This window comes from Oryzias melastigma, linkage group LG4, assembly GCF_002922805.2.
Source record: "Oryzias melastigma strain HK-1 linkage group LG4, ASM292280v2, whole genome shotgun sequence".
In the NCBI taxonomy this organism is placed as follows: domain Eukaryota; kingdom Metazoa; phylum Chordata; class Actinopteri; order Beloniformes; family Adrianichthyidae; genus Oryzias; species Oryzias melastigma.
Window position 1 is genome coordinate 2214759 of NC_050515.1, and position 23659 is coordinate 2238417.

The 23659-nt window shown below is 40.1% G+C and overlaps 1 protein-coding gene across 3 annotated transcripts in view; it reads left to right on the forward strand.

Annotated features, from left to right (window-relative positions):
• cpamd8 (C3 and PZP like alpha-2-macroglobulin domain containing 8) overlaps positions 1-23659 on the forward strand; it is a 65510-nt gene that overhangs the window by 22871 nt on the left and 18980 nt on the right. For all 3 annotated transcript variants that reach the window (XR_002919932.2, XM_024278331.2, XM_024278332.2), the window contains exons 17-30: positions 1463-1624; positions 1712-1854; positions 3424-3486; positions 4191-4422; positions 6637-6790; positions 11838-11968; positions 12079-12130; positions 12230-12528; positions 12917-12985; positions 13068-13224; positions 14363-14539; positions 14826-14907; positions 22877-23033; positions 23479-23553. Coding sequence is in view for 2 of the 3 variants with exons in the window: in XM_024278331.2 (XP_024134099.1) it covers positions 1463-1624; positions 1712-1854; positions 3424-3486; positions 4191-4422; positions 6637-6790; positions 11838-11968; positions 12079-12130; positions 12230-12528; positions 12917-12985; positions 13068-13224; positions 14363-14539; positions 14826-14907; positions 22877-23033; positions 23479-23553 (1953 nt within the window). In the remaining variant the exon portion in view is untranslated. The remainder of the gene's footprint in view (positions 1-1462; positions 1625-1711; positions 1855-3423; positions 3487-4190; positions 4423-6636; positions 6791-11837; positions 11969-12078; positions 12131-12229; positions 12529-12916; positions 12986-13067; positions 13225-14362; positions 14540-14825; positions 14908-22876; positions 23034-23478; positions 23554-23659) is intronic.

The following is a 23659-nucleotide window of genomic DNA, read 5'->3' on the forward strand; positions in this document are numbered from 1 at the left end:
GTATTCCTTCCATCACCCGACAATGTCCCCAGTCGAGTTCAACAGCTCCTCAACTGGTGCCTAAAGAAAACTGCTTTTCCCTCCTGAAGTGCAGGATGGTTTGTCAGAATCTCTTTGAGGCCAACCGATTGTCCTTCTCCATGGCCTCACCAAACTCTTCCCAGAACCAAATTTTTGCCTCCACAATAGGCTGCTTGGCCGCAGCTTGCTTAGATTACCGGTACCTGTCAGCTGCCTCTGGAGTTCCACAAGCCAGACAGGCTTGTAATGACTTCTTCAGCTTGACGGTATTCCTTCACTCACCACCGTATTCACCACCGGGGTTCTAGGATTGACACCATGACAGGCACCAGAGACCTTGCAACCACAGCTCCGAACAGCAGCAGAGACAATAGAGGTGGTAAACATGGTCAAGTCGGGCTCAATGTCACCAACCTCCCTCGGTACCTGACAGAGGCTCAACCAGACATTCCCAGCAGACTCTCAAAGCAAGTCTCTCCAGCCTCCTTTCCCACCGACAAATCCAACTGACCACCAGGTAGTGATCAATGGACACCTCTGCCCCTCGCATTACCCCAGTTTCCAAGACTCACAGCTCGAATGTCCCCAAAATTAACTACAAAGTTGATCATTGATCTCCTGCCTGGAGTGTCATGTTGCCAAGTGTATTGGTGGACGAAGATAGTGTTCATTATGGACAAACTATGACGAGCACAGTTGTACAACAACAAAAACACCACTCGGATTCAAATCATCGAGGCCATTCCTACCAATCTTGCCCCTCCAGGTGCCACTGTCATGCCATGTGGGCATTTAAGTCCCCCAGGAGGACTGGGGGTTCTAGGGCACATTCCAGTACCTCTTCAAGAGACAACAAAAAGGCTTGGTACCACAATCTGCTAAATGGCCTGTAAGCCAAAACCACAGAGACCTATCCCCCACCTGAAGGTGAAGGGACATAACCCTCTTGTTCACTAGGGTGAACCCCAACATTTGGGGGGTTCAGCTGGGGGCTCATGAATAACCCCACACCAACCCACCGCCTCTCACCATGAGCAACTCTTGTAGAGAGCTTTTGTCACCCAGAGTTTGTCACCCATGACAAGCCGGGTAGCCATGGCACTATGGAATGGTGGTTCTCACCTTGCCCACCCATGTCTCGAAGTGTCCTTGGGCAAGACACTGAACCCCAAAAAGCCTCTGATGGAAGGTTGGCACCAGTGTTCGGCAGCAAAGCTACCATCAGTGAGAATGTGTGAATGGGTCTGTGACTGTAAAGGTAAAGGTAGAAAAGCGCTGCACAATTATACACCATTACCACGACCTGTCTACCGTGGGAGACCCTACAAGGGGCAAAAACCCCAGACAGCTTAACTCCTTGGATAACTCAAGCTCTCAAACCCTTGATATAAATTAAATACCCATACAAGCAGTCTTTCCTTGTGTTCATTTTGTGGTGCAGGTGTTCAAAGAGTTGGCAGAGTTTGACGTCTCCGACGTGTTTGGCAGTCCTAAAGATGACAGCCACTTCTGGTGGCCTGGCCTGTCATCCAAGAGGCGCAGGCGCTCTTCTGTGTTTCCGTGGCACTGGGACATCACTAAGGATGCTCGCTTCGCTTTCACGGTGAGGATGCGCTCACACAGCAAGCTTCAGCTTTCATCAAGACCTGCCCTGGTGGTTGTTTCATTTCTCGTTTAATACTAAACACAGGAAACGGGGCTGGTGGTGATGACAGATATAGTGAGCTTAAACCACCGGCAGAGTGGAGGAATGTACACAGATGAAGCTGTACCTGCTTTTCAACCGCACACCTCCACCTCAGTGGCTGCCGTCAACACCCGCCCTTCAAACAGGTAAGAGATTTATTAGAATCATTACTTGCTTGAATTTGTGGACCATCACCTAATTAAGTGTAGATGGAGGTCCTTAAATCTTCTTCTCCTCATTTGTTGTTTTTGCTTCTTACATCTATTCAAAGCAGACTGAAGGTTACCTATAAAGGTGTATTCTTGGAGGGAATGTCAGCACAGAAATTTTGATTTAGTTGTTCTGGAATCAGCTTCACGAATGTTTAGGATCCAGTTTTAACCTCAACTTCAGATCAGAGAGGAGTTTCTTTAAAGTTGTCTTTAAAATCCCACTTGGATCATCTTTTGATCTATTTTCAAAGAGTTCCCAGTGGTCTTTTAATTATGATTGTCAATTTTAGGCACAATCAAAAAATCTGTTTTTTTAGAACATAGTTTCTGCAGATTCCCTTCTGATTTGTAGGTGTGTCACAAACGGGCAGACAGCTGGTTTCACGTGCAGCAGGTTTATTAGTTCAGACAAGAACCAAGCCCAGCTGAAAGTCCTCAAAGCTAAATCAGGGTCAGACAGGCAGAGGTCAATAATGAGCATGGGGTCATCCAAGAAGAGAGTTATCAGAGTCCAGGCAAGGGTCAGGGCAGGCAGCAGACAATCAGAGATAAAGGAGAGTCAGAAACAGAAGATCAGGTCCAGATAGAAACGCTCAGAAATGCAAGCAGGGTGGCACAAACAATACTTCGCACTGAGTGTGACTGTTTAAGTGTCCTGAGTGATTGGAAAATGAGAGACAGCTGAGCAACATGTGCTGGGGCTGCTGGGAGATGTAGTGCAGTCAGTACTCTGGAGTTGGCTCCCCCTGGTGACCAGAGGGGGAGACAGAGCGCTGACCCCTGACAGGGTGGAACTATTGGTATGGAGAAACTCTGCACTTCTTTCACTCTCCATTCCCGAGAGATCTCTATTTACATGCTTTCCTGCTAGCTTACAGTCCCTCACACCCCCAACCTAGAATTAGCGGTGCAACAGAAATGGTGAGCATTATCTGAGTGATCCAAATGTTCAGTTTTACGCTAAATACCAGCTCAGACAAGGAAAACAAAGACGTTCATGGATCTATCTTACGAATACAATCTTTTTCCAATGACACTTTTTTTTCTGATTCACAGTGATTTGAATAAAAAAATACTAAACCTAATTTTCTTTATATTTGTCTTTCATCATGAGAAAAATGCTACAGGAACATGTTAAAAACAACATTTTCATTAGAGATCAAATCAAAATGTACTTTTGTGTTCTCACTAGGATTTACCCCTCAATGATTAAACGTGTACAGTGTATTTGTAACTCATACTATTATGAAACGACAAGACATTCTCAGTGTATTTTTGCATATTTTAGCTTGAATGTTGTTCTGCTCAAAATTCAAGTTTTTTTTTTTTTCTTAAGTGCTAAATTACAATTCTGTTTAACTTCTACTTTTGGTTAAAATATATTTTCTGCCAAAAGTTGTGATAAAAGTCATAAACGTTTTAACACATGGTGTCTGGTTAAGGATTTCAGATCCTATACATGACTTTTTAATGATTGCTGGATTTTTTTTTCTTCTGGTGTAGAGCAGAGAGACACAGGCGCACGTTCTTCCCGGAGACGTGGGTGTGGCACTGCCTCAATGTCAGGTATTTCCATCTGCTGTAAAGCTTTTTTTGCTCTCCGCTCTGTTTGTGCACGAAGCTCTGTCCAGATACCTCGTTGTGATTTAGCTACATTCCTAAGGTATTCACAGCGAGCAATGATGAATTGATGGAAGAAAGTATGAAAGAATTTTATTTGAGTAATGAAACAGAAAAATAACAACCCTAAATACTTTGGAGAGTTAGCTATAGATAGATAAGATTAAAAGAAGGAATAGAAGCACAATCTTTATTCTAAGGTTATGAACGTGAGATGACAAACATAAATGTTGACATAATCTAGCTTTTTATTTTTTGTGTAAAAAAGTAATTCATATTCTCTTTCTTTTTAAAGCTCCTTCTTTTTGAGCCAATAGAAATAAGTTATCCATGCATTTCCATATCTTTGATTAGTTTTGATGGGATCTCAGCTCAGTTTCCTCAGAAAGGATCCGTTAAAGTGAATTATGGGCAGGTTTGATCAAACGGAAGGGCGTGATCATGCGGTTTTCCAGGGTTCTTATGGTCTGTGATTCGCTGCCAAGAGCAGCGCGATGCATGCCAGGAATGACTTCAGGCTTCTGGGTCGACACCTGACTCTATTGTTTTTAGAGATAAATCAGTGCAGGTGTTGACACAGGTGTTAGCAACATAAAAACCTGTTTTTTTTCTGAAAAACATCACTTTACTGAAATGTTCTGATCTAATAGCTCTGAGACCGGAGAGGCTGACCTGCAGCTGGATGTGCCCGACTCCATCACCACATGGGTGACGGAGGCCGTCGGCCTATCTGAAACCAAGGGTCTGGGCGTGGCAAAGAGGGTGGAGCTTCGCACCTTCAAACCCTTCTTTGTTGACGTCACGTTGCCCTACAGCTTAATCAGAGGCGAGCAGACCAAAGTTCCCCTCACCGTCTACAACTACCTGCCCACTTGTTCTGAGGTAGGAGGTCCACAGCGAAGCGTCAATACATCTGTGGCTTTGACACACCTGAACCTACACGATTGTTCCGGCCTAAAACGCCTGACGTTGCAGCAGCTTTTGTGAAAACTTGCAATGCTTTTTAATATATATATATATACTGTATATATATGTTTTTTTTTCTTGAAAAGCGGCTAAAAAAATTTAATTATGAAAACAAATTCATATTCTTATTTTCCAACTCTTTTTATTGTGACACATACACTAGGAAAATACTTTAGCGTTACTACATACATTTGAGCGTCTGGAAAAGCGCAGATAAATCTAATCCATTATTATTATTGATTTAAACATACTTTAGATGCAGCTGTGCGCAGTACAACATAACAGACCGCTCACGCACATCCCACTTGATGTTTTTTTTTTATGTTATTTTTATGTTTGATGTTTTTTTATGTTTTTTGTGTTTTTTGTTTTAAAATGTTTCATGTTTGTTTGATGTTTTGTTTGATGTTTCTAAAGTTTTTTATGTTTATTTGATTGTTTTTGTTTGATGTTTTTATGTTTGATATATATTTTTTGGTATTTGTTTGATGTTTATTTGTTTGTTTGATGTTTCTATGTTTGTTTGATGTTTTGCATATGTTAAATGTTTGTTTAGTTTTTATTAGATATGTGATGTTTTTGATGTTTGTTTGGCGTTTTTTATGTTTGTCTGATTTTTTCTGTTTGTTTTATGTTTTTTTTATGTTCTTTTGATGTTTTTTGTGTTTGATGTTGTTTGGTGTTTGTTTGATCTTTGTTTGACATTTTTCATGTTTGTTTGTTTGTTTTTGGTATTTGTTTGATGTTTTTTTTCATCAACAGACTGTTTTGTTTTCCTAGAAACGACACAATCATTCAAAACTAAACAATGATAATACAAATTTAGAAAAAATACATTTTATATAACTTATGATATGATGGTACATGGGGAAATGTGGGACTGTCAAGTCTGGGATTTGAACTCCAAACAAACTTGGAGGGAGACGGACGCTGAACTTGAAAATGATCCAAACTTATTATTTAGATAATAAAACTTCATAATCCAATTGAAATGACCATCTAGCACTGATTTCCAGATAATTACATAGACTTGCATCTCTGAAGTTTGTATTAGTCTTGGACTTGAGTTGAACTTCTCTCATACAATCTTCTTAAAAGTAAGACTCATCTCCAGTTAACTTGATTAGATTTTAGATTTGAGCATTTTTTAATCTTTATGTCCACTTTTAACATCCAAGTTCCAATTCAAAAATAGTATTTTTCACGGTTTATTTGACGCTCCTGTCAGGATAAAAGCAGAAACTGCAAACTGGTGCCCTCCTCTGGTTGGTTTTCAGGACGTCCCAGTTGATGCCTGAAGGAAGAACGACTATGAAACCAGAAAATTTGCTTTTCTACAGAAAAATCCAAATCCTATTGTAGGAAAAGCTAAAGTTTAACATTTGTAAAGAAGGTGATGCATGATAAACACATGCAGGCAAGGCTGTAGCAGTATTACACTGGGAAAATGAAAAAAAATAGGGATAAAAGAGTTTGATGGAAGACTTAGGCGTTTGTGTTCATATGTGTTATTCACTTATTTGCTTATGTGCTACGCTGTCATAAATGTTCTTATAAAGGCTGAAGGGTAAAAAAATCCCCAGGTTTGAGATGTCCTGATTTGATACCGGCTCCGGACTGTGATTCACTTTGAAGATCCGTCCAAGATCTGTTCTGGCCTTAAATGGGTCCATCCTGCAGTCCACACACATGACATCATGATGTTTGCAGATGAGCATTTTAAATGGTCTGTGCGTGTGCTGCCCTGATGTCGTGTTTGGTGAATATGCAAACCAGAATAGACCTTCCTTTGATGTCTACCCCGGCAACATGTGATTCCTATATTTTCCGCTCTGGTATTTATGACTCGTGGCGTGCGAATAAAGTTCAGTTTAAAACATTTTTTTGCATTACGAAGCCCTGCAAACATTGGATGATGGGTAGAAGTTAATCCTTCAGGGAGCCTGAAAGGCGTGAGTCAGGCAGCATGGAAAATTTGTAGTATGACTTAAAAATTCACCCCAACTTTAAGAGCTTTGAGGAAACACGCTACGCGAGGGACAGCGTGCTGTGCACACATGACCTCATGATAGCCTGTCAGCACAGATCAACTCCCTCTGATTGTTTCATGCGATCCTTTTCCTCTCACAGGTTCATGTGAAAGTGTCCGTTCCAAAGGGCGTCAAGTTTATTGGTCATCCTGGAAAGCACCACCTTGCTCGAAAGAAGTGCGTCGGACCTGGAGAAGCCACTCCCACATCCATCGTTTTGTCTTTCGCTGAACTAGGATCTGTTGACATCACAGGTATCTAGTGATACTATCGAAGGAAAAATGAGAATATGTTTTCACTTTTTAAAGACCCGTTTCTGTGCAAATGGGTAACATTTGCTGGGTGAAAAAACTTCTTCGCCACCATTTAAGAAATGTGTCAAAGTCAAGGCCCGGGGGCCGGATCCGGCCCTCCGGGTAATTCTATCCGGCCCTCGAGAACCTTTTATTATATTGTTATTAATGACCCGAAGTTATCTTGTGCTCATTTCTAACTTGAATACATTTAACCAAAGATATTTTCATGTAGACTAAAATATTTAAGATTATTTAAGGTTTAATTTGATTTATTCTGGAATAATATTCCTGCCTTTTTATTATTCACAATTATGTTAAAAAGTTACATTTTTAAAGTTTTAAAGATTGGCATTCTGCTAGCTATTTGGACTATTTTGCCATTTACTAAGATTTATTTAGGCTGTTTTGGAGTTTAGCTAATATTTCAGCTACATGCTAGCTGTTTGGGCTAATTTTTAAAAAGTTTTTTATGCTGTTTTGGAGATACGCTAATATTTACACACTAGCTATTTATGCTTTTTTTCAGTTTTTAAGCTATTTTAAAGTTTAGGTATTTTTTCAGGTACATGCTAGCTGTTTTTGCTAACCTAAGTTTTTTTTTTTTTTTTAGGCTAATTTGGAATTTAGCTCATATTTTAGCTGGCTATCATCTTCAGATTTTCCAGCTTTCAGCTTCAGCATTTCTAACTATCAATTTCAGCATTTTCAGCTATCCGCTTTCTAATTTTGCATTTAGCTAATATTTCAGCTGCATGCTAGCTATTTTGGCTTTTTCTCCATTTTTAAGGCTATTTTGGAGTTTAGCTAACATTTCAGCTATCTGTTTTGGCTAATTTAGATTTTTTTTTTCATTTTTTAGGCTAATTTGGCATTTTGCTAATATTTTAGCTAGCTATCAGCTTCAGTGTTTTCAGCTATTAGCTTCTGTGTTTTTAGTTATCAATTTCAGCATATTCAGCCATCAGCACCAGCATTTTCAGCGGCCAAATTCAGCTTACAGCATTCACATCGGCTTTATCAAAGGTAATGCTATATATGTAGTTCATAATCATGTTAAAAAGTTATGGCTTAAAGTTTTTAAAATTTCGTTTTAGAGTGTTTAATAAATGTTTATCCTTTTCGGCCCGCGATCTAAGGTTTTAGATTTTGGCTCCTTGTGCGATTGAGTTTTACACCCCTGATTTTAGGTGTTGTAAATCCAATGTTTACATCAGAAAGGAGTTTAATTGATCGTGAAAATGGTATTAAGTGGTTTGGTTCTTCGTTACAGTTCTCCCAGGACAGGTTCTGACAGAGTGATGACTCTCAAAAAGACAAAGCCTTCGACTTAAAGGCTCTGCAAGCCAAAAAGTTGAGCTTTGTGTGATCCACTCACCCACCCAGGTTACAGATTGTTCCCCCCAGAGTCCCTCGTAAAGAAGCAATGCAGGCCTGCAGTGGGGGAGTAACCATAGCTGAGCTGTGCCACTCAGTGGCATGTTGATGAGCTTGCAGGTCACTGGCAGTCAATGGGCCCCCCATGGCCCCACTCATAATTCCCTGGCCCCTTGTTTCCCTCTCACTACACACACACAAAGAAAGCCCATTGGCACAGAGCCACATTTCCAAGCAAGAGAACGTGGTGTCCCTCTGTGGATTTGTGCAGTGAACACAAGAGGTTAGGGCCCATTTGTATATTTATACACATAACCATCCTACCTTGTAAGCCCGACAGGTGAATAATGCCAGCTGTCACTCGGGTTACACCCTGAACAGCTTGCCAGCTCATAGCTGGACCACACAGACACATACTAAAACTCTTCCTTTGGAAAACTTTGTGTTTTTAGGCTGTGGGAGTAACTTGGATGGAGAAACTCCCAGGACATAACCTTATTACATAGAACTGTCAGTACAAACAAATATCTCATTAGTTTATCATATGGGTGCAGCATTGCTGGATGGTCCAGAAAACATCCAAACATCCAAATATAGAGATATGATTTCATTACAGTAAAAGTTTTTTTTATTTTCACTGAATCCACTTTTTTCACCAGTCATCTTTTTCTTCTTATAGGGATTTATTAATCACCCTCATGGTTTTCCCAACCCCAGCCGGTTAATCATTTTACCTGAGTTTTACCTTGATATAGTTTTGTGTGAATACCTTCCCTGTCCAGTTCCTAACAACCCAGACCAGCCTAATCCAGTTCTACTTAGAAGAATTGGATTAACTGCAATAATGCTAGTGTGAATGCTATTTGCTGAAAGTAGTCGCTGAAGATGCTGAAGCTTTTAGCTGAAAATGGTGACGCAATTGACTTTAATTGTTGAAGGGATTAACTGGAAATGCAAAAGCTATTTGAAAAAGGTTAAATTTGCTAAAAGACTGGAAATTTCTTTGAAGAACTATAAAAGAACACTGAAGTTGACCCTAATTTCTGAAAAATGGTAGTAAAATTACTTAAATATCCCTAATACATGCCAATTTGGCAAAAAAATATTTAGTGTGTTGCTTGAATATGAGCTGAACTCGAAATTAGCCCAAAAAAACCTTAGTAGATGCCAAATTAGCCAAAAAGGCTAGCTCGATGCTTAAGCACTAGCAAAACCCCAAAATAGCCTAATATTCCTCAGTGAACTAAATACGGCAAAAATGTTAGCATGTTGCTAAAATAGAAGCTAAACTCTAAATTAAACTGTAAAAACCTCGGTAGATAACAAATTAGCCAAAAATGTTAGCATGCTGCTCAAATATTAGCTAAACTCCAAATTAGCATAAAAAACCTCAGTATGCCAAATTAGCCAAAAAAAAAAGCTAGCACATTGCTTAAATACTAGCTAAACTCTAAATTAGCATAAAATTCCTCAGTAAACTAAATTAGTCAAAAGCGTTAGCCTGTTGCTAAAATAGAAGCTAGCCTCTAAGTTAGCCTATAAAAACCTCAGTATATAACAAATTAGCCAAAAACATTAGCATGTTGCTAAAATATTAGCTAAACTCCAAATTAGCATAAAAATATCCCAGTAGATGCCAAATTACCCAAAAAAGCTAGCACATTGCTTAAATATTAGCTAAACTCCAAAATAGCTTAAAATTCCTCAGTAAACCAAATTAGTCTAAAATTTGCTGATCCACAGAACTGTTTACACAATGTTGTTATCTCTGACTTTTGGGATAAAACTCTCTAAGAAAACCTTTTAAACCAAGTAACATCTGAACACTTAACTGGCACAAGTGTTCAGAGTTGTTTCTCTTCATTTGCCTTATCTTGGTCTAGTCTTCCATTTTGTTGGAATGGATTAGTCAGCGCTGGTACCAACTGTTGGCTTGTTGGTCCTACATTTTCTGTGATTTCTTTGTGATTGACTCTTACAAGTGCTACAAACCTAAACTAGAGGTCTAGAGGAATGATTCTTGCTTTGGGTGCCAGAGGTCTCAAGTTTAAATCCCGGACAAGCCCCTGTTTTTTTTACAAACCGAAACTAGACAGCACGCAACAAGAAGACCAAACGTTAAGGAAATTGGGAGTGTCAATTTCGGTGGTGCAGTCGTTAGCACTCATCCCTCACATCAAGAAGGCTCCCGGTTCAAGTGAAACCTGAAACTGAATCACCAATGGAGGACCTTTCTGTTTGGAGTTGGCACACTCTTCCTGTGCATGCGGGGCTTTTCTCCAAGACTCTGTCTTCCTCCCACAGTCCAAAAAGAGAGGTCATAGGTTAATTGGTTACTCTAACCATGGATGGCAACTCTAGGCCTTGAGGGCCGCAGTGTCTGCATGATTTCCTGATATCCAAGCCCTACTCATGACTGGTTCAGATGTGTCCAGTCAGTTAGAACACGCCAGAGCAGGGAATGTTGGAAAACATGCAGGAATGTGGCCCTCAAGACCTGGAGTTGCCTATCCTTGCTCTAAATTGTTCCCAAGTGTGAATGTGTATGGGACTGCTGCCCTGCGACAGACTGGCAACCTGTCCAGGCCTTCAACCCCCCCCCGTGCTCTAGAAAGGGACCAAATTGGTTTAGAAAATGAATGAATGAATGAATGAAACAGAGTTTCATTGAAAAAAAAGAGATACAACAACAGATTAGAAGGAATCCCCCATCAAGCTGTATTATTTATTTTTCAATAGCCCTTCAGCTATGGCGTGCACTCTCCCTTTTCCACCCCTCAACTAGTCAAGCTCCTGAAAAAGGAAACTAATAGATCCCAAAACAAAGGATACAACTTTGTGGTTATCGACTAGAGAAAAGGGGTTTGTTCTCTCTCGGTTGGTGGAGTGCTTCTGTCTCAGGTGGAGGAGTTTAGATATCTTGAGGTCTTGTTCCCGAGTGAGGGAAGATCAGAGCGTGAGATCGACAGGTGGATTGGAGCGGCTTCCATCGTTATACAGTCGCTGCACTGGTCTGTTTTGTTGAAGAGAGAGCTGACCCAGAAACCAAAGCTCTCAATTTACCGGTCAATCTTCGTTCCAGTACTCTCCCATGATCATGAGCTCTGGGTCATGACCGAAAGAACAAGATCCTGACTACAAGTGGTTGACATGAGTTTTCTCCGGAGGGTGGCTGGGCGCTCCCTTAGAGATAGGGTGAGAAGCTCGGTCACCTGGAGAGAGCTCGGAGTAGAGCCTCTTCTCCTCCATATCAAGCTGAGACAGTTGAGGTGGCTCGGGCAGACTATGTATCTTGGTTGGCCTGGTAACGCCTTAAGGTCCTCCCAGAGGAGCTGGAGCAAGTGGCCGGGGAGAGAGAAGTCTGGGCATCTTTTCTTAGACTGTTGCCCCTGTGACCTGGACCTGGATGAGTGGAAGAAGATGGATGGACAACCCTGTGGGACTCCAAAAGACTTTTAATGGTCTTGAATACAAGTTGCATTAATTTCTGGTCATTTGTCCCTCTAGTGGTAGAATCTTGACTCTTGCATTTCTTTGAAACCAAAAGTTCATGAAATTGGCATTAAGAGATTCTTTGGTATGGCGGAGTTGAAGGACTGAAGGCTGTTTTTCTTCTGTCCCACCCTCACAGCCCGAGCCATCGCCTACAGTTCTCCAAGCTGCTGTTCAGATGGTTTCCTTACAGGCAAAGTAGGAAATGATGTGGAGGAAAGGAGGATTCCAACTGGCTTGGACTACGTTCGCAGGACTGTCCTGGTGGAGGTTAGAGGGTTGAATTTTTTCACTATCACTTAATAGGAAATAACATTGTTTTAAAACCTATTGTGCCATTTTCAGATGACAAATTACTCAATATCTCCCCTTTACTACAGCCAGAAGGCCTGCCAAGAGAATACACTTACAGTGTCTTCTTCTGTCCCAATGGTCAGTACAAATACCGTGTACATTTCTGGCATCCTCTTTCACGACACACTAGCAAGCCCTTAACTATGCAAACAGAAGTCTCTTTTGTGTTGTTTCCAGAGAGAATTCACATTTCCACCCCAAACAAATATGAATATCAGTACGTCAAAAAACCAAGCAAGATGACCGAGTTCCAGGTGGCGGTGAAGACCCACAACAACGCCCACTTTGCCCTCTCTGCCAGTCCCCATGACAGTGCAGAGATGCTTGAGATTGTCCTTGGAGGTCGACAGAACACTCGCTCCTGGATTTCTTTGGGGAAGATGGGAGAGCCGCTGGCCTCCGCCCACACCCCGGGTATCCTGTCCTGGGATGAGTTTCGTAGTTTCTGGATAAGCTGGAAGGATGGCCTCGTTCAGGTGAGAGCGCAGTACAACTCCACAGTACTATGCAGATAGTTTTACTGTTTGACTATTCACTCTATGCTCTCACACAAGGAAAGGTCAATAAAAATCTCTAATCAGCTCGTGTGTGTAAAAATGGCGCCACTTTTACTGGTGTTAGGTGAAACTTAACGAGCTTGGAGGACACTGGGTGAACCTTGGCCTGATGTTGGTAATGATTGTAAAACTCAAGAAAGGAAGTGTGCTCTATAAGCCTCTTTTAAATGTTTTTTTTGAGTTCCCATACCTGTATGTTCTTTCAGAATGGTCTATTCTTATTAGAGTTTTGTGGTTATATCAACAAATGAGGCAATGGTTTGACGAAAAAAGAAAGGTGAAACTAACGAAGCGTTTTCCTGTTTAGGTGGGGCATGGTATTCATCCATCCAATGAATCAATCATCCTCCAATGGTCCGGCCAATTCCAAGGACAGGTTTGTTATTTTGATATCTGCACATTTCTTAGTGGCTGTTTTTTTTTTTTTTTACTGTTCTCATGTTATTTTTTTTTTCCAGGTGCAACATATCGGCTTCTCAACAGGCTGGGGTTCAGTCGGGGAGTTCAAGATCTGGAGGAAGGAAGATTCTGACGACAATCACAATGAGGCCTTCACATTGGGGGTTCCACACAACATGGTGCCTGGATCAGAAAGAGCCACTGCATCCATGATTGGTAAGCCAGTTTATGGATGGACATTTAAGGACATTCTTCTTGACTTCATGGGGGGTCAGGGATCTGCAACCTGCAGCTCCAGAGCCACATGTTGCCCTTTTATCTCTCCATTGTAGCTCTCTAGCAGAAGAAAAATAAAATAGTATTCTTTTGAAGTAAGGATTACTTAATTAGCATTTACTGTGTGAATTCTTTAAAGTGAAATGAATGAGAAAGTCTTGAATTTCAACATTTTAAGTAAATCAACAAAAGCCTTTAAATATATTCATATTTTAATTTTTTATAGTAATTTTCAAAAAATTGGAGTTTAGCTAATATTTTGGCAACATGCTAACGTTTTTGGCTAATTTGTTATCTGCTGGGGTCTTTTAGGCTAATTTAGTTTATCTTCTAGTTTAGCCACATGCTAACTTTTTTGGCTAATTTAGTTTACTGGGACTATTAAGGCTAATTTAGAATGTATCCTATATTATAGCAACATGCTAACATTTTTGGTTAATTTGTTAACTACTGGGACTTTTAAGGTTAACTTGGAGTTTAGCTTCCATTTTAGCAACAGGCTAACATTTCTGACTAATTTGATTTACTGAGGAATTTTAGGCAATTTTGGAGTTCAGGTAGACATTAAGCAATGTGCTAGCTTTTTTTGGGCTAATTTGACCTCCGCTGACATTTTTAATGCTAATTTGGAGTTTAGCTATTTATTTTAGCAAAATGCTAACGTTTTTGGCTAATTTAGTTTACTGAGGAATTTTAGGCTATTTCTGTGTTCAACTAGTATTTACACATGAACAAGCTTTTTTGGCTCATTTGTAATCCAAGGTAAAAGGTAAAAATGTAAAAAAAAAAAAAACATTTTGAGAGATGCTAATTGCTTCTAACATTTTTGCTTTTGTTCATGTTAAAAAACTGACATAATTCATATTTATTAAAAAAAAACTTAATGAATGCAAATCCAAATTTCCTAAAGGCTAAAATAAGACTATTTGCCTCCTTCTAGGTTTTGATCAGTAGAAAACAAACCCAAATAGCTCTTTTTACTGTTAAAGGTTGCAGACCCCTTGGCTAGGTCAAGAAATCACAGTAACACAGATGGAGTGAGAGTTGCTAATTTGTGTGTATCTGTTACCTCTAACAGGAGATGTCATGGGCCCCACTTTAAATAACCTGGACAATCTTCTTAGACTTCCCTTTGGGTGTGGTGAGCAGAACATGATCCACTTTGCCCCAAACGTCTTTGTTCTGAAGTACTTGCAGAAGACCAGGCAGCTCAGCCAGGAGGTCGAAAATGAAGCTACAGACTATTTGCTTCAAGGTAACTGAGTCTTTTTTTTGGCTTTACATCAATTTGTTTAGCCATTTATTTAACAGATTATCATTTTGTCTTTTGAGTAGAAATGAAACAGAATCAGCAAAATGTAAAGAATTCAGAAAATCATATTTTTGATGTAGACCATAAGTTAGACTTCTATTTTAAACAATATCTTTACTTTCCTCTGCATTGTGCAGCATTGCAGAGTATCTCCAGAGGAGAACACTGTGGAAACGACAACAAACAGAATTTACTGCTAAGGATGTTTTCGCACTTTGTCGTTCTGTAGGCTACCAGAGACAACTCACCTACAAGCGGCAGGATGGATCCTACAGTGCCTTTGGCGAAAGGGACTCTTCCGGGAGTATGTGGTGAGTCATTGTGGGAACTGCTCACAGCTCCTGCGACCCAAAACGAGTTTAGATAAGCAGCATTCTTCTGCTTTATCCGGCACAAAGGTTTCTGGACACATATAGCTTTTCTGGGATCACATAAATCCATTCCCAGGTAAAGATTGCAAACTTTGACTGTATATGAAAACTAGACTGAGGGACTTCTAGACATCTATAGAGAAATACTCAGCTATTACTGTTAGTCAGAATAACCATTCTTGCTCTGAATCGTTTTTTAAACATCTGCTAACTTATTCTGTCCTGCAGCAGTCTTAGACTACAAGAACCAGATTATTTTGGCAATCCTTTCTGAGTGTTTAGCATAAATTTTGCATCTGCCACATAGCCTACTCGAAACTCGCCAAGACTTGCACACATCTAGTACCTGGTGAAAATGAATTGTTGGCATTACTCGCACATTTTTACCAGAATATTGTCAAAATGTAATACATGAATTCATTGCATAAGATAGTGAATGAGAGTGAGAGAGAAAGAGAGTGAATGAATGAATATGAATGAATGAATATTTTTTTTATTAAAGTGTCATGCACTCAGGTGCCCAGCCCACATGGGCTTATATGACACTAATGAACAAAAATCAGGTAAGATGGCCATAACAAATAGTCATCAGTGAATACCATCAACATAAATACACACATTATCACAGAGTACTGACTGCACTTCATCTCCCAGAAGCCCCAGCCCACAGTTCCTGGATGCTGCTCAGCTGTCTCCAATCAGACAATCAACCACCTGCTTCTTAAGCAGCACACAGAGCGACATTCACTGCGAAGTATTGTTTGTGCCGCCCTGTCTGCCTTACTGAGCGTTTCATCCTTGACCTGATCTGCTGTGTACCTTACCCTGCTTCATCTCTGTCTGCCCTGACCATCGCCTGGACTCTGACAACTCTAGTCTTTTCTCAGAGGTCTCCATCCTCATTGATGAATTCTCCCTGCCTGACACTGATTTCGTTTTGTGGACTTTTAGCTGTGCTTAGTTCCTGCCTGAACTAATAAACCTGCTGCACATGGAACCAGCTTGTTTGTGACAGGAAAGTTAGCTTAAAAAATGTCTAAATTACCCAAAAAAAGCTAGCATATGACTAAAATATCAGCTAAACTCCAATCAGCCGGAAAAAAAACTGGAAAATCTAACTTTGCCAATATTTTAGCATATTGCTAAAATTTAGCATATTGCTAAAATATTAGCTAAAGTCCTAATTAGCTTAGAAAAACTAGAAAAATGTCTAAATTAGCCATCATATTAGCTATCATATTGCTAAAATAATAACTAAATAATAACTAAACTCCAAATTTCCCATAAAAACAAATCCATTCATAGCTGAACTTTTTAAGGTTTGAATGGTGTCTAGCTGAAAGTACGCAGAAGCTCACAAGTTTCCAAGTGCACAAAGTCAATGGTCACCAACAAAGATTAACTAAGTTTTCTGAGTGTGAAATACACAGAGTTATCTGAATGTTTCTAAAACCAAGTCCTTTCTCTCAGTTCGTTTTTCTGAATTCATATCATTAATGTTTTGTTCTGAGGTGTTTTAATAGAACTAACTCCGTAACACATAAACAGCAGAGCATCGTAAAACAAATTCATAATTGGGTCCCAGAAGCCGCAGAGTGGTCAGGATTTATTCTCTGTTAACGTGAGTTGATATTGGAGCCATTGTGTGGACCCGTGCTGCTTTGACCCCAGACCAGGTCTAACGCCACTGATGGAGACAAGTCGTCTGGAGCCACTTCACCAACCGGCTGTTTATGTTTTTACATTTCTATTCATAAAAAATGCCCCCTGATGACTTTATAAGCTGGTTGTAATTGGGTATAAACCACAAAAAGCAAACTTGAACTCTTCTTGAGAACATTGGAGGACGTGACTCCAGGCAGTTTGTCGTTTTTGTTGGCACTAAGGTGGAACGACTTTGGTTGGAGGCACAAACTTATGTGGCAAACGGTCAGCGTCAGACACCTTATGAATCACTCAGAAACACTTTTACCCTGACTTTGCTTTGGTTTTAATGTTCGCCCCGGCGTTACAGCAGTTGTAATGCTGTTAGTGTTTTCCACTGTGTAAAAAGCTTTCCAGAAGGAAATTGACTGGATCTCGTTACTCTTAATGAACGGAAGCGTCCGGCGGTAAGAATCTGCTGCTCGGTTTTTACTATCCTAGATGGCAGGGCCATTAGCATTAGCAGAGGAGGTTGGAAGTTCAAATTCTGGAAATTAGGGACGAGGAGTTTCTGATTCCCCCCTCCTCGTTTCCGCATTGGCACAAGAAACTGGGATCTTTTATAGACTTTAAATGAAAGCATGTTTTGTTTTTTGTGGTTTTGGTGGACACTAACACCTCTTGTTAGTTTTATTTTCCAGAAAACCAACCCCGAGGTATTAGGTTTATATCTTGTAAAAGCTGGGAATTTGGATATTTAAGTCTCTGTCGACTCATAAGGGAGAGGAAGAGAAATCAAGATGGCCGCTGGTTGCTTGTATCTTTGCTGATCAGATCTCCTTCAATCCATCTAAAATCTTAAAGAACTATAAACATCTTCCACCCTAAATGACTTCATCTTGTAAGGATTCATTTGATGACTATTGGAACTTCATCATTTTTGGAATCTGGACAATCTTGAAAGACTTTCTAAGCTATTGTTGAAAGTGATCGTCATCTTGATCACAAAAATGGCTAAAAACTTAGCCGAGGACATGGACGAAGTGAAACAATCCCTGAACTCTATGTCAGGAGAAATGAAGAAAGTGGTGGAGCAGCAGATGGACTTATTGAAGGAAGTTAAACAACTGAAAAAGGTGATTGAGCTCTGGCACATTAGTGTTTTAATGCAATTTATATGAATAATAAAACAGCAATGAGCTTCATTTTATCATTTTTTTAACAGATCCTCAAGAGTCTTGGTAAGTTGATTTATTCTCTTAAGAGGAGAATTAGAAGCAGAGTTACTGAGAGAGGGACTGTAACCAGCCTTAATTGGTCTTTTCCAAACTAATTCTGATTTCCACTTTTTCAGGACCAAACCCTGAGGCTCAACTTTTAAAGCCAGTGACACAATATTACCCAACATTATAAAAACTCTAATAGGAGAGTGGCTTTAGCTTTGTCTCTGGGGTGGAATAATCTACATTCCAGCAAGGAAAGCCTTCATGCTTCCGTTTATGAGAGCACAAACTTGTTTTCTTATTCTTTTATTGCATTATAAGGCAACATATTACTGGATAGTTTTTGTGAAACTTGTTTCTATCCTTTTTCTTTGGGTTTATTCAGGCTGGACACATTTGGTTCGCTTTAAGTGAGCCACAGTTTGTTTCTGTCTATAATCTGGACTCATTTTGAACGGTTCCTGGTCCGAAGCCAAGAATGGCTCTAGGACGTATCTTTCCTGGTGGTTTTTGTTTGATTCCAATAGGAGTTTTTCTCAGTCTGAATAGACTCCATGCTTGGAGTGGAACAACTGGACCAAAACGGCCACCATAGCCGGGCATTATGGGATGCAAAGAGAGTAGGAACGTTTGATGAGCTGCGACTAATGTGAAGCAGCAATGAGACACGGTGACTCACTGAAATGTGGTTGGATGAATGCAGGCCGTCACAAACAGGCTGGCAGACGGCTGGGTCCAAATTCAGCAGGTTTATTGACCGAAGGATTGACAGTAGTCAACTACCAGAAGATCATGAAGCTAAGGCGGGGTCGGGCAGCTGGAGGTCAAACACGAGCATCAGAGATACTGGATATCACAGAGCAGATTGGGGCAGCCAATCAGAGTCAAAGCGGAGTCAGGTAAACAGAAGGTTAGAAACGCTCGGTAATGCAGGCAGAGTGGCACAAACAATACTTCGCACCCAACGAGGTTCTGAGTGTTGGAGATGACTTGCTGAAAAAGTTCCAAATTATACAGATTTCCTTCATTTCTGATCAGCATCACTTTGAACTACAAGAGCTGTCAGGATACAGTTTCCCACAATGCATTGCTTTGTAGTCACATGGGTAGCTTGCAGTCAGCGCAGTACTGTATTTCCCACTGCATTCGCTTAGAAAGGCGCCTTACACCTGCCCTTTTCTCGCGATATTTTTACGATGATCGACATGTGACGTCAGAGCAAAAACTACCCAACATGCACTGCAATCCAGGTGATCTGCGCAGCGCTTTGACGAAAAATACAAAGCTTTTAGCTTAGAAAAGTAACCGTAAAGTAAAGTTTAAAGGAGTAGAATAATTCATCACTCTGTGAGCCTCCAAAGCACAGTAACCATAGCGGTTCTATAATAAAAAACTAAGCATTTTGACAAATTCCAGTGTTCTAAATTTTCTTCATGGTTAATTAGCTCATTTTAAAAAGTTAGATTCATAAAATGCTGGCTAAAAAGCACAACAAGCATTTTTAAAAAATGGTGTGTATGTATATATATAGCTTCACTAGATTTACTTCTTTGAGATGATCAAATGTGACACAGGAAGTCTTTTATTTTGAAAGGAAGTCTTGTGAACCTCTATTAAGAGTTATAAACCGTTTCATATTTGGGAAAAAAAATTTTTTTTCTCTTAAAGTTATCTTTTTTTGCCAAAAATTTATAGTTTATTTATTTTTCGAATAAAAATAACAATAACACGAATACAAAATCTTATTTTTCTAAAGGATGTGTGGCTCATTATGGGTTGTGGTCAGTGAGAAATTGACCCAGATGTCTCTTTCAGTGTTAAAGGTTGCAGATTCCTGGTCTGGGTGATCTCAAACATTCCTATTGTCCAGCTGTCCGAAAACAACGTTTGTTTTGTTTGAATAAACAGTTTATCCTGATCATAAGTCAGTAGAGGTGGAGCAGTGATCTGCTTTAGTGTCTCTTAGCTTCTTCCAGGAGGTCTCTTGTTTATGGATGAGTGTGTTTATGTGCTCAGCAGGTTTTCAGGTTGACTTCAGCTTTGCTCCGTTATTCTCCAGGTTCTTCTGACCACTAAAATCACGGCTCATAAAGATTCAGTCACAGATTCATAACCTCCATCTCTGGGCTCCACGTTCGCTTGCGTCGTGGATGGATTTTTGACTCACAACTGGAAACAATCTCGATTGTTCTTTGTATTGGTTTTCAGATCTATAGTACCCTGCAGCTCTGACCAAACTGCTGCACACATACTTCATCTATACAAACCCGCCCTTTTATCAGAGACATCTGTTTGTTCTCCTCCTCTTCCTCACGAGGCCTTTTTTCTACCGTCCGTAAACGCTGAGCTTACCCTCACAGCTGTGTGTGGAACCTTAGTCAAAATGGTAAGAAAAGATTTGTAGGATCAAAACTGCAGAAGAAAAATGTTTGCACTCTTAATCTAAATATACCTGGAACATAGAATATAAACATCTTTTTAAGTCCAGTACAAAAAAAGCACATTTGTAAAAAAGAGTGAGGAATCCAGCATGTCTGAGCTGTTCTGGTTTGTTTACATACTGGAATTATTGCTTGTGGTTTCAATGGCGTTTTGTGTGGGCGGCAAAGTTCACTACAGCCTTTCAGCTGCGGTTTTTTCCATCATGTTGGTGATGTTAGAGCACATGTAAAAGTGTCGCAAAGGAAATACAGTGGAGCAAAAAAAGTATTCAGTCAGTCACCAATTGTGAAAGCTCTCCCTCTTAAAAAGATGAAAGAGACCTGTAATGTTCATGCCTCAATTATAAGAGACAAAATGAGTAACAAAATCCAGAAAATCACATTGTTTGATTTTTAAGGAATTTATTTGTAAATTATGGTGGAAAATAAGTATTTGGTTAATAACAGAAGTTTATCTCAATACTTTGTTATATACCCTTTGTTGGCAATGACAGCAGTCAAACTTTTTCTGTAAGTCTTCACAAACTGTTACTGGTATTTGGTCCATTCCTCCTGTAGATCTCCTCTAGAGCAGTGATGTTTTGGTCCATTCCTCCATCAGATCTCCTCTACAGCAGTGATGTTTTGGTCCATTCCTCCATTCAGATCTCCTGTAGAGCAGTGATGTTTTGGTCCATTCCTCCATCAGATCTCCTCTAGAGCAGTGATGTTTTGGTCCATTCCTCCATACAGATCTCCTCTAGAGCAGTGATGTTTTGGTCCATTCCTCCATTCAGATCTTCTCTAGAGCAGTGATGTTTTGGGGCTGTTGCTGGGAAACACAGACTTTCAACTCCCTCCAATTTTTTATGGGGTTGAGATCTGCAGACTGGCTCATCTTCATGCTGATGGAAGGAGGTTTTCTCTCAGAATCTGAACATACATGTCTCCATTCATTTTTTCCTTTACACTGATCAGTCGCCCTGAAAAACAGCCCCCAACCATGACGCTTTCACCCCCATGCTCTACAGTAGGTATGGTGTTTTTCTTTCTTCCTCAAACAGTAGAGTTCTTACCAAGAAGTTCTATTGTGGTTTCCTCTGACCACAGACATTCTCCAATCCTCAATGGATCATCCAGATGTTCTCTAGTAAACTTTGGAAGGTCTGCACATGTACTGACTTTAGCAGGAGGACATGTCAGACTCTCCAGGGTTTGTAGTGTCTTACTGATGGTAGTCTTTGTTCCTTTGGTCCCAGCTCTCTGCAGGTCATTCACGAGGTTCCCCCGTGGGGTTCTGGGGTTTTTGTGATCATTTTGACAGATTTTCTGGATTTTTTTCCCCCTGATTTTGTCTCTGACAGTTCAGGTATATCTATGATAAAATTGCAGGAATCTCTTATCTTTTTAAGTCAAAGAACTTGCAGGATTGGTGGCTGACTGAATACCTTTTTGCCTCCCTGTTGGTACAAATGAGCCACCAGCACTGCAGTCAAGTGAGCTGCTGTTCACTCAGCCACCGCGCTACTAAAAAAGTTGTGTGCCTGTATTACATGGCGTACGGCATTAAACTCAATGGGAGCTCTTTCTCTCCATCCATCCATTTTCCTGACCGCTTTTCCCTTCCGGGGTCGCGGGGGCGCCGGAGCCTGAAGGGCGAAGGCGGGGTTCACCCTGGACAGGTCGCCAGTCTGTCGCAGGGAGCTCTTTCTCTCTACACAGTGAAACATCTTTTCGTTTTTAAATACCATAAAATTTGTAAAGCAAATAAAAAAGGAAAAAAACAAAAAAAACTGTAGAAGACAGATTGAGACAGATGAAGACAGATTTAAAGTTGTGAGGCTAAAAAAGTAACCCTCTATCACCTCGAGAATATAGTATTCAAAGTAAGGAATTAGGCATCAGTGGTTTTTTTTTTATATATTTTCAAATTTAAATTTGGCCACTATTAAAGTATTTTTGGTCAAAAATGTAAAGTTTAAGTACTGTTATTTCAATAAAAGTATACAAGTCTGTGTGAGGTGATAGTGGTTGATGTAGAGAACAAGGATATAGTATTCAAAGCCTGGAAATGGGTACCAAAGTGTGTGTGTGTGTGTGTATATATATATATATATATATATATATATATATATACATATATATATATTTAATTCAAAGTTGGCTACTATTAACGTTTTTTTTTTTTTCGGCCAAAACTGCAAAGTTTAAGTACTATTATTTCTAAAACAATACAGTAAAAGCACACAAGTGTATGAGGTGATAATGGCTAACCCAAGAACAAAGATATAGAATTCAAGGTCTGGAAATAGAAAGTATTTTTTTTTATTCAAAGTTGGATACTATTAACATATTTTTGTTCAAAAATGCAAAGTTTAAGTATTATTATCTGGAAAACTATACAGTAAAAGTACACAAGTCTGTGTGAGGTGATAGTGGGTAACCTATAGAATAAGGATATAGTATTTAAGCCCTGGAATTAGAAAGTATTTTTTTTTAATTCAAAGTTGGCTACTTTTAACATTTTTTTTGGCCAAAAATGCAAAGTTTAAGTACAATATTTTGATAAAGAAGGAAGCTCAGTTTGCTGTGATTTTCTCCGCTGTTGTTTGTCTCCTGCAGGTTGACAGCTTTTGTGCTGAAGTCCTTCGCTCAGTCCCGAGGTTTCATCTTTATTGACTCTGAGGAGCTTCACGCCGCGAAGTCCTGGCTCATCAAACACCAGCAAGATGACGGTTCCTTCCCTGCTATGGGACGCATCCTCAACAAAGACCTCCAGGTAGAGAAACGCTTCTTCAAACCAGAAATGCTCACTGACTGTCAAAATGTTTTTGATTTATGCTCTGAGCAGAACACACACAGCAGGATCTAACATCTCTAGTACATAATCCAGACACGTCACTGTCTTCAGTGGAGGTCCATAAATACTGGAGCTTCTACCTGCAGGCGCAGTAATTACACTGGTGGAGATGGGCTGTGCAGTCAAGATGCGTCTTGCTGGTGGAGTTACAGACAGTGGGGAAGATATTGTAAATAGTAGAAGTGTTCTGCTTGACAAATTATGGGATGACTTGAGCCATTAAATTGTCTAACTAGAAAGGTTTGAAAATTACATCTTTGTAAATCATTGACCTTGTTATAAAGACGGCGGTTCTGAGAAAGTGGAGGGAGACGAAGGTTGATGGGTTCTACGAAGAAATGAAAACTGGTCCTTTTGTCCTCAGGGCGGGATCCATGGGAAGATTTCCCTCACAGCCTATGTGGTAGCGGCTCTGCTGGAGACCGGGATCACCACAGAGGTAAGACGTCCCCCAGAGGAAGACGCTTGGAATGTCACTCCTGACATGGATGTTTTAACCCTTTAACCCCTGAGGCGTCGTCTGTGACGCCCAAACGCAAAATCTT